The 12,131-nt window shown below is 33.6% G+C and overlaps 1 protein-coding gene across 6 annotated transcripts in view; it reads left to right on the top strand.

The window, feature by feature from the left end:
- LOC115881382 (proto-oncogene tyrosine-protein kinase ROS-like) overlaps positions 1–12,131 on the top strand; it is a 56,764-nt gene that overhangs the window by 35,753 nt on the left and 8,880 nt on the right. For all 6 annotated transcript variants that reach the window (XM_030898840.1, XM_030898839.1, XM_030898837.1 and 3 more), the window contains 5 exons: positions 1,957–2,565; positions 4,751–4,993; positions 5,050–5,271; positions 10,476–10,969; positions 11,026–11,264. In XM_030898840.1, coding sequence (XP_030754700.1) covers positions 1,957–2,565; positions 4,751–4,993; positions 5,050–5,271; positions 10,476–10,969; positions 11,026–11,264 — 1,807 coding nt within the window. The remainder of the gene's footprint in view (positions 1–1,956; positions 2,566–4,750; positions 4,994–5,049; positions 5,272–10,475; positions 10,970–11,025; positions 11,265–12,131) is intronic.

Here is a 12,131-nt window from a genome sequence, read left to right as displayed (position 1 = left end):
AAAACCCCTTTGAATAAAAAGATTAAGGAAGAAACATAATGATATCCATGTATTCATGCATAGTGGGCGGAAAAAGGACTCTAGGGTGGGGATTCTTAACAGTTCTGTTTGACGATTCATTTGACACATTTGAATTTGATTTGAAATTTTGTGGATTTGTCAGTCTTCACTGAGCTAATTTTATGTTATTTATTATTTATTCTACTACTGCTAGTTGTATAAAGGTAGTAAATCTAGAAGGCAATTGTGGCAGAACTTAAATTAACAGTGACACTATTGCGATTTATCGAAAAAGACTGTAAAATAGTTGTGTGCGTTGTGATCTCGGTCAAAAGTCGAGTGAAATAATGAAATAACTTTTCGCTAGTAAGTGACTATATATTTTTAATATACATACGTGTAGTAAACCGATCATTTATGAAATTCACTTAAATTAACTAATTATATATTTTTTCTTGCATTTTTGCTTTTATTTACTACTTATCAAAGATTAGATGTCAAACTTTGAATAAGAAGACTAAGGAAGGAGCATATCAAAAATCTTAGGTACACCGCGATGGGCCTCAAATATGGCCGACTTAAATTCCGGTTTATCAGTGTCGTTCTAATTTTATTTAAAAAATGTAAAACTATGATGTAGGGTAGACGTGGGGTAGACTCAATAATTTGTTGTTTTATTTTACGTTGTGAATAAATGTTGGTAGTTATTAAAATTGTTATAAAAATATATAATTCTAATAAAAATAGATAAGTTATAATAAGTATTTATTAACACAAACATCTGATACGCTACTGAAGCAGGTAAGTCAAATTAACGTATCTAAATTCTTTGACATCTAATCTTTGACAAGTAATAAATAAAAGCTAAAATGCAAAGAAAAATATATAATTTAGTTAATTTAAGTGAATTTCATAAAAGATCGGTTTACTACGTATGTCATATAGTCACTTACTAGAAAAGTTGTTCCATTATTTCACTCAATTTTTGCCGAGATCTACCGCACGCTACGCAACCAACTATTTTAGAGTCTTTTTCGATAAATCGCGATAGTGTACTGTTAATTTAAGTTCTGCAATTTCCATCTAGATTTACTACCTTTATACAACTATCAGTAGTAGAATAAATAATAAATAACATAAAATAAGCTCCGTAAAGACTGACAAATCCACAAAATTTCAAATCAAATTCAAATGTGTCAAATGAATCGTCAAACAGAACTGTCAAGGATCCCCACCCTAGAGAGCTTTTATGGTGGCTTTTCCGCCCACCATAATTGAATACATGGATAGCATTATGCTCCTTCCTTAGTCTTCTTATTCAAAGATGTCAAAGAATTAAGATACGTCAATTTGACTTACCTGCTTCAGTAGCGTATCGTATGTTTGTGTTAATAAATAATTATTATAACTTATCTATTTTTATTAAAATTATATATTTTTATAACAATTTTAATAACTACCAACATTTATTCACAACGTAAAATAAAACAACAAATTATTGAGTCTACCCCACGTCTACCCTACATCATAGTACACTTTTTAAATAAAATTAGAACGGCACTGATAAACCGGAATTTATGTTGGCCATATTTGAGTCCCATTGCGGTGGATCTAAGAGTTTTCATATACTCCTTCCTTAGTCTTTTCATTCAAACGAAAACCCCAAATCAAATGACAACGCCAATTATTATAAGGAAATTTTGACTGATTTGTGTGATTTCGAAATCAAATAAATGATAATGACAATAATTACTAATTTACGAAATGCCGTAATGACGTCATGCAATAATCTCTTTCATCTGGTTCTCAAGTGATTGAGAGAGTTCGACAATATATGACGTAATTTTGAACGATGGCTGATACCTCGGAAGATGGTTTTCATTACTGCCTCGAGATTTAGTTAATCTCTTTACAATAATAAATCACTTCTCTAAATATACGACTGTTATTTTTCAGCGCCTTCCAAGCCACAAAATATATCAGCTGCAGTTTTAAATCCTACCTTGGTACAAGTTAACTGGTCCCCGCCAAGTCAGCTAAACGGAGATGTAATCCGCTACGAAATACACTGGCTGACAGAAGGATCGCTTACCGGAGTGCGTCAAAAAGGAGAGCAACCTGTCAGCGATTTAAGATTCGTCGATAAAAAAATGGACGTGCTGACTACTCTCCTACAGAAACTTAGTCCAAACGAAACGTACACCGTCTGGATTCGAGCTTACAGTGAGACAAACGAAACGTCTTCGGACAGTGACAGAGTTCAAATCACGACCTATCCAGAACCTTCGGAATTCGAGTTAACAAACCGAACTTCCCAAAGCTTGTTCCTTATGTGGGAAGTCACTCCTCACATATACAAATACTCTATCCAGTACGCTCCTATCACTTCGACCAATACGTGGATTGGAGTAAAACAAACCGATCAGAACGATGATTTAGTTGAAATAGCTGTCGAGGATTTAAAACCAAAGAACCAATACAAATTTCGGCTGGCTTTATTGTATGACAAGTATCCTGAATGGTATGTGTGGCCGTCAGATTCCAGGTTTACATTTGAAACACTAGGTATGTGAAAAAGTTGTAGATCATAAATGTACCGTGGATAAATCTATAATTATCCAACTCTGATATTACCATACCATACGATTGAAAAACCGACGCGACGTCAAAGATGGCTGGAGAAATTTTTAAAATTTTTAAATGGTGTAGTTTAAATTTCGAGAAAAAAATATTTTCTGGAAATAGATTTGTGTATCTGGAAATATTAAATTTAAAATTTTCTATAATTAGTGTTAATTTTTGACGTTTTATGTCAATTTTTAGTAAATGACGTCTAGAAATTGACCTCGCCAAAATTATCATCGATTATCATTCCCCAGCCATTTTATTAGAGCTACAATAATTTTACAAGATACAGAGTGTCCCAAATAAGTAAAAAATATTACAGTTGTATTTTTTAAATGGAACACCCTATATATTTTTCTATTTTTAGATTCTACGATTGAAATAAAGGTAAATTTGATTAAGGTTTATCACACTAAAACCTTACCGACTTTGAAACATTTTCAATTTTGTGAAATTGCAGCAAAAAAATTAAGGCTTCGTTTCTCCAAGGGTATCAAAGTTTTTAATACTAAATATTTATAGCCAAACCAACCCAACGCAACCTATGCAGATGTTCACTTCTACGCTGTTTAGATGGTATCAAATGTTTTATCAAAGTTTACTTGGACGGCTTCGTAGCATCCAAGTAAGTTGGAAGCCAACCTACTTGCGCAACTTTGATGTTAAAACGCCTTCCAACTCAAATTTGATCAAAAAAATCAATACTATACAAGCAGCGTACAAGTGAGATGCGCGCAGCATTATTAAGTACAGTTATATCGCAACATTCAAGTGTGCTTAATCCAAGTAACTTTAATCGTGTCATCCTGCCTTTTTATGACCGCCATCGTAAAAAATAAAAAAAAGTAGCTTTTAACCTGTAGAATAATCTCATTAATTAATTTAAAATTGTTTGTTTTCCTTTTTATGTTATTGCAGGTATAACAAAAAACAAAAAATTTCTCGAAAATTACACGTAGCATTAAAAAGGAAGTATACTGGTAGAATCAGGGTATCTAATATACTTAAAATCAGTTTTAGTTTTGGCAGCAACAAAATCATTGTAGACCTGTCTTATTATTAATCAACCTAAACAGTCAATTAATGCAGTTTAAATATTGGAAACTGGAATCATATTAATTGGTCCCCTTTAACAAAAAACATTTTAAACAGTTTTTTTTAATGATATAAGCGAACTATATCGACAATATTAGTATCTGTACTCTTTGAAAATTTGTTAAATCTTTAAAAATAATCTAAAATGTCAATATAGTGATATAGTGATAAATGAGGTCTAAATTATAAAAAAATGCATTTTCTACGAAAATTTGAAGAGATAGGTAAAAATGGTTTAAAATAATTTGATAGACAATTAAATTGTGCATCTGATTCTCGTAAAATGTACAGGGTGTTCCATTTAAATTAAACAAGTTATTGCCGTTTAAAGCTAGTAATTATTTAATATAAATTTTTAGACACTCTCTATAAGGTAGTATTTTGTTTATTATTGCAACACAATGTCTAATTAATAAATACACTTAAGTAAATATTTTGTATTAAAAACTTTGATACCCTTGGAGAAATGAAGCCTTAAAATTTTTACTGCAATTTCATATAACTAAAAATATTTCATAAAGGTAAGGTTTAAGTGCGATAAACCTTAATAAAATTTACTTTTTGTTTCTCTTTTATTTCAATCGTAAAATCTAAAAATAGAATAATATACAGGGTTAATTACCATTAAATAAAATACAACTATAATATTTTTTACTTATTTTAGACACTCTGTGTCTTGTAAAAATATTTTTAAATTGTAGCTCTAATAGTCCTTCAACGAACCCAAAACTTACAATTTATAAAAATCTAATTGTTTAGCTACAATACTCCTTGTCGTATGTGGTGAACAACCATGTACAAATCATGTATGTATTTAGAATTGCATTTAGAATCCAAAATATATAAAATACATAGGGTGATTGTATATAAAGTAAACAACTTGGCAGCCACTTCCGGTTAAACCGAAAATATCAAGTACATAGCTTAATCTAAAAATATTCACATTTTTTTTAAGATTATATTGCGAAAAAGGGCCTCTATATAATCTAAGGAAAATGTTCCAGATTTACTTTAAAAAATATATTTATAGGTGATAGACCAAGTCCTCCTGGTACCCCAGGTATCCAGCTTTCCGGTCCTAATATTTACAAAGTAGTATGGGAGGCATCTTTAGACAATGGCGCCCCAATAGAACTCTACAAATTAGAATGCTTAAAGCTGATAACGTTCAGAAACAAAAGAAGCACGACCACCAATAGGACGGCTTGGTTTCACAGTGCGCCATCTATCGAAGAGGAAGAATTTACTTGGGAACAAGTTTATAATGGAACAGGTTACATTGAATTTATAAATTAAATTATTTTAAATTATAACAATTCTTATTTACAGACAATTCCTGGGTGATAAGCGATTTAAGTGACAAATACAGATACGCTTTCAGAGTGTATGCTCTGAATTCATATGGTTGGAGCGATCCCAGTCCTGAAAGCACCGATTTTGATATAACGGAAGCTGAGAGATTGTCACAGAAGAATCCAATCAACCTTATCTTCATTGCCACGTTTGTCCCTATAATAATATGTCTGACTATAGTGATCTGTTTTAGTTATTGTGAGTATAATATAAATACAACTTGACACAAATCAATTTTTAGGTAGGTACACTTAAAACAATCTAACAATGTAAATTTGATATAATCATTTTCCTCTTTTCAACCATTTCCAATTTGGTGTAGCATCCCTCCCATATTTAATCAATCATTTCTTTATTGTTATAACATTTCTCTTGTTTATAAAGCTGTGTCAAATAATAAATAAACATAAAACAAATACAAAATACACGAACTTTGTCAAAATAATAAAAAAAAAACAAGATAGCACAAAATATACAGAAATCTTACAAATACGTTCATTAGTTTAAGAGACCTAAATTTAAAAAAATATATCTACAAATAAAAATGGAATAAAATAGAACAAAAACACCTCCCGACAGTCAAATATGTAAGTCGGACCTACCAAGAATCAGCGCCTCTAAATCAAAAACTCCTCCACGTCATAATATGGCCTCGCAACCAGCAAGGACCTGACAGCCCTTTTAATTGCCCTATGAGGATATATTTTTCTTATATTCAGTGGCAGGTGATTAAATATCTTTTTGCCACTGAACACAAAAAATTCGTGGACCAAACTCGATGATGGTATAGGGTTCATATAGATGTAGATGTAGAATGTTTAGGCGGGGAGTTAATCACCGCGACCTTATAGATCTATTGTGTGTTCCCCTTTCTTGAGTTATAACGAGTTATAACTCATCATACAGTCTCAGAGGTTTAACAAAAGCCAGTATCTGAGACAGCTCCACAGAGGCCAGCTCTCCATCCTCGACATCAGACGTACCAAGGTTCATGGCACGAATGGTCGTCGTCTCGGCGCACTCAGTGATAAGGTGTTCTGGTGTTTCCCCATTTTCCCCACAAAATCTGCATTCGCCGTTGTTTCTCAGTTTCAGCCTACTGAGGTGTTCGTTGAGGAGATAGTGTCCTGTTAGAAACCCCGTGACAATCCGAAGATTATTTTTACTTAAATTAAGGAAAACCTTTGATTTTTCTCGGTCGTAAGTTCTGAGGAACTTTTTCGAGTGACTTAGACCGTTGGAGGACACCCATTCCAAGTTACGGATGGAGTCTTCCAGATTCTTCAATTCCGCTTTTAGTTGGTTCTCGTTTGGAAAATAGAACGGTTCTGGTCCAGTTAGTGGGGAGTGTTCGCTCTTTTCCTAGCTAGATTATTTGCTTTTTCATTGCCTTCTATCCCTTGGTGAGCTATCTCTACCCAGAGTAGGAGGACTTTATTTTCTTTGCCTAATTTGTTGAGCTTCTCTTTGACCAACTTCGAATTGATGGTTACTGAGTTGATCGCGTTAAGTGCTGCTTGACTATCGGATAGGATGGCAATTTCCTGTTTTCGATAGTTCCTATCTAAGATAAATTGTACGCATCTTTCGATAGCGTAAATTTCTGGCTGAAGGATACTGGGGTAGGTGCCCATTGTATACCACGTGATGTTATGGTCTTTTATATGCTGAGTAAGCGTTTCTTTCTTCCCAATCCTTTTTATTACTCAATACTACAGTCAGGTGTTTCTCAAAGTTGTAAATTCTTGGTATGTCATTCACTAGGAGTTGGAGAAGTGGAATTTTCGTTTTGAGGGTGTTCCAAGCCCCTGACCTGAAAATTCTCCTAGTACTGTTAGGAATCATAATCACATAGGATTGTCGGGTGTTAAAGGCGGACACGTTCCGAATCTGGTCTCTGAATTTCTTATGCATCAGACATGCAGTTTCCAATATCAAAAGATAGTGTAGAGTTAAGATATCTGCCCTTTTAAGCAAAGGACGACATGACTGTCTTACGTCAACAACACACAAATTTCTTATTGCCCTTTTTTGAATTATGAAAACCGCATCGAACAATTTTCTGAAACATGCCCCCCAAAAACATATCCCAAATCGGAACTGTGACTCAATCAGTGCATAATAGGCCCCTCTAGCTGTCTCTTTATCCAATTCACCTCTTATAACCTTCACGGCATAGCAGGCACTGGAGATCCTAGGGATAATGTAGTCGACATGGGCCTCAAGCTTTAACCTGTTATCCAGGAATATCCCTAAGAATCTATTCACTGTTTTATTTTCCAATGTATGATTCTCAATATTGATACTGGAAATATCATACTTGAAAGACATAACACTAGTTTTTTTTTAATTTAAACACATCTTGTTAGCGTCACACCAATATTTAATTAAGGCCACATCTCGACTTACAAAGTCTGTTAAAGTATCAGACTTTCCACTCCAAAGTATTGTGGCATCGTCTGCAAAAAGTGTAAAGTAAAAAAAAGTGTATTTAGATTATCTATTTGTAGTTGGTTGTTTATTATCGGTTTTGCGGGCCCAACTTAATTCTTCTGCTGACTTCTGGTAGTAGAGATCCCGGACTGTGTATTAGTTGTCCCAAATATTTCGTCTATGTCCACTATAGGAAAAAAGTTGCTTTCGACGTAATAATATAAACGTCAAATTGTTTTTAGATCAACATTTTGATAGTCTTAGCATCGTTTTTTATCTTTTGATTGCTTTTTCAAAATGCCCAACAACTTCAACTGCTTCAAATAATAAAGAATTTTGAAAAAGCAATTAAAAGATAAAAAACGCTGCTACAACTCAAGGACTGTATATATTCTAAAGGACTGTTCGATGGTGTCAAATCGCCGCTGTCGTAGTCGCCGTGGAATGCTACGTCACGCGCTGACCAGCGCTCCACAGTGCAGCGGATGGTTATTCTAGCGGGACAAAATCTCAAGAGCAATGTTTGGGACTTAAATTCTAAGAACGTAGCAAATGGTCTAATATATAGCAACTATATGGTTAAATTTATTTATTTATTAACAACTTAATTTATTATTAATCCAAACCAAACAAAAACCGTATTGTAAACTATTGCCAAACACATAAAATTATGATATCAGGTGAAATACTTACAAAAAAATCTTTAGCAGTTATTTTTCAATTACTTTGTAATCTTGTGACACCCTCTATATTTTATTTTAAAAAATTATATTTTATTTTAAAAATATTAATTAAGATAGATATTTTAATTTTAATTTTAACACTCGGTAATTGTAAATTCATATATAGTAAGTATCTAAGACAATTTTATAAACTCAGTGCCTTTTGATGGAGTTATTGTTTTGTTTTTATACTATCCGATTGAAATGAAACTTTTTGGGCATTCACCTGTTAAGCTTGAACTCCCTGTGACTGTAACTACCTATGTTGGTAACTATTGGTAACTCAAAAGATCTACATCATTCAATATATCGATATTTGAAAAAAAATGAAAGTTTGATATCTGCAGAACAAAGGCACAAAGGATTTGAACAAATAATATACGTACAGTAGAAAAGTACATACCTTTGACAATCTTCAACATAATTTGGCTTTGGAATAAAATGTATAAGCACTTGTAAATATTGTGTTTTCGTATGATCTCTGCCTTGCTGAGCAGAAAACGACCAAATTTGGTTGATAAAAATGTATCGAAATACAAAGAATATTCATGCATTTTTATATCAATTGGAATGTCTACTATTTATTCTTACAGTACACATTTTTTGGCTTATTTCTAACCAAACGCTTTTGTCCCGCGAAATTTATCTTCCAACGCACTGTGCGCTCGTCCGTCAAATGCAAAAATAACTGTCACTGTTTAAAACTTTTGGCGCGAAATGCAACTGGGTCATTAGATGACGTAGAAAAACTGACAGTGCAGGCGGATAGGAATCGAACAATCCTTATCTCTATATAGTGTCCTTGGCTACAACTATCAAAATGTTGATCTAATAACAATTTGACGTTTATACTATTACGTCGAAAGCAACTTTTTTCCAAAGCCTACCATGACTTCACTGAATCATCGTTTCTTGTTCACTGTTATTAATATCTTAATTATTAGATATTAATACATCTGGTCATCTGGTATTATGGTATTCTGGTACATCGTCGATGTAAGATAAACTAACTGTTTCTATCTTATTTTTTTATTAGAATGGGCATAATCAAAAGGGCTACTGATACCGTGTTGTAAAAATAAGGTAATTAAGGGCTTATTTTTTCGTATTTATTATAATTTTGCTAATATCTTCGGTTTGAAAGAAGATATCAAGATGCGGTTCTCGCTGACTTTTTAAGCTTTTGCCACTCTTTACTATCAGCTAAAATTACATATACTATCGTATTTAATTTTTTTGTTTTGCGCTATGTTTGTTAAATTGTAAGAAAACGCCCACCAGTTTCTACGTTCAAAACCTTGTTATTATTATTTTTATGGTATAATATATAGTAAGAAACGCTCTTTTAAACGAGCCCTCGTTTATTGGATTCTGATCATCCAGTCCGAAGTTATTAACATTTAAATCAAGATAGATATCTAACCTTCCCCCACCACTTTATTTTAGCAGATAGGGGAAAATGGTTCTAAACTGAAAATTCCAAAATTTACTGAAGATTATGAAGCTATTATTTATAGTATCCATTATCTAGGCAAAATTCTGTAAAAATCTTATTTTCTTATTTTCCATTGCAGTTGCGCTCTCTAGCGGCATTTCTCATAGCTCCTTTAGTTATAAATATATTTTCAGTAGGCCCTACGGCTAATACTTTCCGAGACACAGCCGAGAGCTATTCTTAGTGGGACACTGTACATTACTTTAGTTTTTGCTAAATTAATTTTGAGACGTACTTTATTGCTGGCTGTATTTAGTTCGTTAATTTATATGCTTGTAGTTCTTCACGACTATTGGCAATTAGGACTATGTCATCAGCGATTCTTAGATGGTTAAGATAGTCTTCATCTATTTTTAATCCTTCGTTCGTCCAGTCCAGTTGATGGAAGATTTTTTTAAGTAAACAGCTTTGGGGATATCACTTCTCTCTGTCGTACTCCCTTGCCAGTTGGAAACTCTGGGATTGTTTTATATATTATTACTCTTGTTTTGGCTTATTTGTAATGTGTTGTAATGTATGAGTCTCTCCCTGTACTTGCATAAGTTCCTAGAGACGTATAATAACTAGAATTTAACTTATTTAAAGATGTTTGTTTCGCAAAGAAATCTCTCGATTAATGATAGGATGTAAATTAATAAGAAAAAATATTTAATATATTAAAACCATGACTTTTTACCTAATCGATATTCCATGCTTTTGGAACGTATGTCGCTGTTTTATTTCTTTATCACAATTTGATTTTAACTTTTTAGTGACATACTCTAAAAGATGCGGTAAGCAAAAAAAAGTCGAACAAATCACAACCGTTCAACGAGGACCCGACGTAGAACTGGCAACGCTGCGAGAACTACCCAGACGCGGGATTCACAGCACCAACATCCTCTACGTATCAGGCGCCCCTAACAATGACGATATCACCCTGTTGCCCCATATCCGTCGGGATCAGATAACTTTGTCCACGTTCCTAGGCAGTGGTGCTTTTGGTGAAGTCTACAAAGGCATAGCTAGAGGAGTAAGCAGCGATGTAGCTGAGCAAAAAGTCGCTGTTAAAACGTTGAAGGAACATGCCTCCGATCAGGAGAAGAGCGAATTTCTGCAAGAAGCTCAGCTAATGAGTCATTTTAAGCATGAACATATCATTCAGTTACTTGGAGTGTGCTTGGATAATGATCCACAATTTATAATAATGGAGCTGATGGAAGGTGGGGATTTGCTCACTTATTTGAGAAATTCCCGGAATCCATTGGTAAGTACATCTTTTTTAATTAAAGAATGCATTTCAAGAAGTATTTTACCTTCCAGAACAAAACTCCATCGCTGAACCTATTAGAACTGCTAAAGATGTGTCTGGATGTTACTAAAGGTTGCAGATATTTAGAAGAAATGCATTATGTTCATAGAGATTTGGCGTGCAGAAACTGTTTAGTTTCCTGTGTTGAAAGCGAGAATAGAATAGTTAAAATTGGAGATTTTGGACTTACAAGAGATATCTATAAGAATGACTATTACAGAAAGGAAGGAGGAGGGTTGCTACCAGTCAGGTAAGATGCAAATGATTTTTAACTTGCTGTAAAAAGTTAAACTGAAGAGATTTTTACTACGGTATTTGACTTGTACGGTCTAAAATGTATATGGTTTTTTAATATTATTAAAAGTCTGTCCAACGAGCCAGGAAATATTTCGACAGACAACGTTCAAAAATACAATTTACCGGTGAACTAAAATGACAGACATGAGTGTCACTGTCATTCCTCTCGTTAGACAGACTTGGCATAGTACAGAGTAGATTCCATAAAAGAGATTTTAAGCGACGTAGAACGTTGAATGTTTGGGAGGAAGGGGGGGGGGATCACCTCGACCTTACAGATCTATTGTGTGTCCCCTTTCTTAAGTTATTACGAGGTATATAACTCATTATACAGTTCCAGGGGTTTGGCAAAAGCAAAAGTATTTGAGACGGCTTCACAGAGGCTAGTTATCCATCTCCTATATCAGTCGTACCAAAGTTTATGGCACGAATGGTTGTCACAGCGCACTCAGTGATGAGGTCTTCCTGGTGTTTCCCCATTTTCCCACAAAATCTGAATTCGCCGTTGTTTCTTAGCTTCAATCTACTGTGGTCTATATTAGTATCTGTACTCTTCGAAAATTCATTACATCTTTCAAAATAATCTAAAATGTCAATATTCCATGGGTATATTGATAAATGAGGTCTAAATTATAAGAAAATGTATTTTCTACGAAAACTTGATGAGATAGGTAGAAAATGGTATGATACAATTTGATAGACTATTAAATTGTGCATCTGATTCTCGTAAAATATACAGGGTGTATACGGGTGTTTCATTTTAATTAAACCAGTTATTGCCGTTTAAAGCTAGTAATTTTTTAATATAAACTTTTAGGCA

This window comes from Sitophilus oryzae, unplaced genomic scaffold (genome assembly GCF_002938485.1).
Source record: "Sitophilus oryzae breed Bouriz unplaced genomic scaffold, Soryzae_2.0 scaffold_1717_pilon_pilon, whole genome shotgun sequence".
In the NCBI taxonomy this organism is placed as follows: domain Eukaryota; kingdom Metazoa; phylum Arthropoda; class Insecta; order Coleoptera; family Curculionidae; genus Sitophilus; species Sitophilus oryzae.
Note: the sequence above shows the minus strand (reverse complement) of the source record. Positions and strands in the feature narration are given on the sequence as shown.